The sequence below is a fragment of the Pavona decussata genome, unplaced genomic scaffold, assembly GCF_977016875.1.
Source record: "Pavona decussata unplaced genomic scaffold, jaPavDecu1.1 SCAFFOLD_40, whole genome shotgun sequence".
NCBI classification, from domain to species: Eukaryota; Metazoa; Cnidaria; class Anthozoa; order Scleractinia; family Agariciidae; genus Pavona; species Pavona decussata.
The window spans coordinates 3004144-3005773 of NW_028145462.1; the positions used below are offsets into that span (position 1 = coordinate 3004144).

The 1630-nt window shown below is 40.3% G+C and overlaps 1 protein-coding gene across 1 annotated transcript; it reads left to right on the forward strand.

Moving 5' to 3' along the window:
* The first annotated feature begins 345 nt into the window (after positions 1 to 345).
* LOC146483214 (RYamide receptor-like) lies at positions 346 to 1422 on the forward strand. Its single transcript, XM_085106422.1, has one exon. The coding sequence runs from the start codon at positions 346 to 348 to the stop codon at positions 1318 to 1320; it is 975 nt and encodes a 324-aa protein (XP_084962548.1). The 3' UTR covers positions 1321 to 1422.
* Positions 1423 to 1630: the final 208 nt, after the last annotated feature.

Here is a 1630-nt window from a genome sequence, read left to right on the forward strand (position 1 = left end):
GTTTACTGCCGCTATACTTTTTAGTTTAAATAACACAATTTTAAGCCGCTTCCTTACATCATAAAAAATAAGATAAATTAGCTCTTGGTGTTAAACACCCATTAAAAACTGCAATAAAGAAAACAGTTTGACAAACCGAGCAGACGTATTAGCTAATTGGCCATGATTAATTAATGATCTTCATGCGTCAGTAAATTCAAAACCGACTTTTATTCCTTGCGCCGGTGACGAATCACAAAACACATGGTAATTTCCCTTAAGCATAAATAGAGCAACGACGGCTTGCTCCTGACAAGCCGGATGAGTTTGTGAAAGCAACAACAGAACTTTAGAAAACCAGCAAATATGAACACAACGGTGAATGGATCCGGCTGCTCCATTCTGTTCAATCCTACAGCAGCAAAAATTGGACGAACCTTCGCTTACTGCCTGATATTCGTCATTTCGCTGCTTGGGAATTCCTTTATAGGAATAATTGTTTACAAAACGCACACCTTAAGAAAACCAATCAACTTCTTGATCGTGAACATGGCCATGTCCGACCTGCTGTATCCAATATTTTTTTTTCCGCGGGAGCTAACAAATCTTCACGCAGACTCCTGGCTTATAAGTGGTCCTCTTGGCCAGGCAATGTGTAAACTGTCTCCCTTCTTATCAGACGTCTCGTTTGTTGTGTCTATCCAGAGCCTACTTCTCATAGCAGTGGATCGATTTGGAGCTGTGCTATTTCCCCTCCGTTCTCCAATCATCAGTTCAAAGCGGTGCCCCTTCTTCATTCTCGCAACGTGGATCATCGCGATGGCAGTAATTTCGCCACATTTAGTCGCCTTCAAACTTGCTGTGTATCCAGAACAACTGCTTTGTTTGGTGAGGTGGAATGAAGCCTTTGGAGAATCCTTTTCTGTTAAAAGTTACCACCTTGCGATGTCTGTGGTATTTTATTACATCCCCTTTGTCATGTTGACCATACTTTACTCTATCATCGTTATCAAACTCAAATCACAGAAAATTCCAGGGGAGCAATCGGCCATCGCTGAGCAACAACGAGCGAAAAGGAACAGAAACGTGTTAAAGATGGCCATTGCTATCGTGTTAGGGTTTGTACTGTGCTTTCTACCCTGGAGCATTACCATGTTAATAAGAAACTTTGCACCGGACAGTTTGCCTTGTGGCTTCTTTATATACTGGTATATTACCTGGTGTATGGCTGTCTCAAATTGTGCCATCAATCCTTGCATCTGTTTTATTTTCAGTTCAAACTATCGCAATGCGCTAAAGAGACTCCTTAGGTGTTTTTGCTGCGCAGAGCATAACGAGTAATTTTTAAGTCTTTCGCCATAACTTAGCAAGCGGTTCGTGGAACTCTCAGTCGAAAGAACGTACTTATTGCGGGTTTACTTTAATATTAAGGAACGAATCAAGATTTAGGGAAAGATACTGAGACTTACGTAAACAAAAACGAAAGAAAGGACTGCTTTTCCAGAAAACTATTCTGATCAAAGTTAAAAGTTGTTATCTCGCTCGCCGGAAAAGAATCATTGTAAATATCTCTATGCAGTTGCCGTGTAATACAAGTTATTTATCTGATGTTCTTTTGATAAAGTTTGCTGAACAGTTCAACAACAATTCT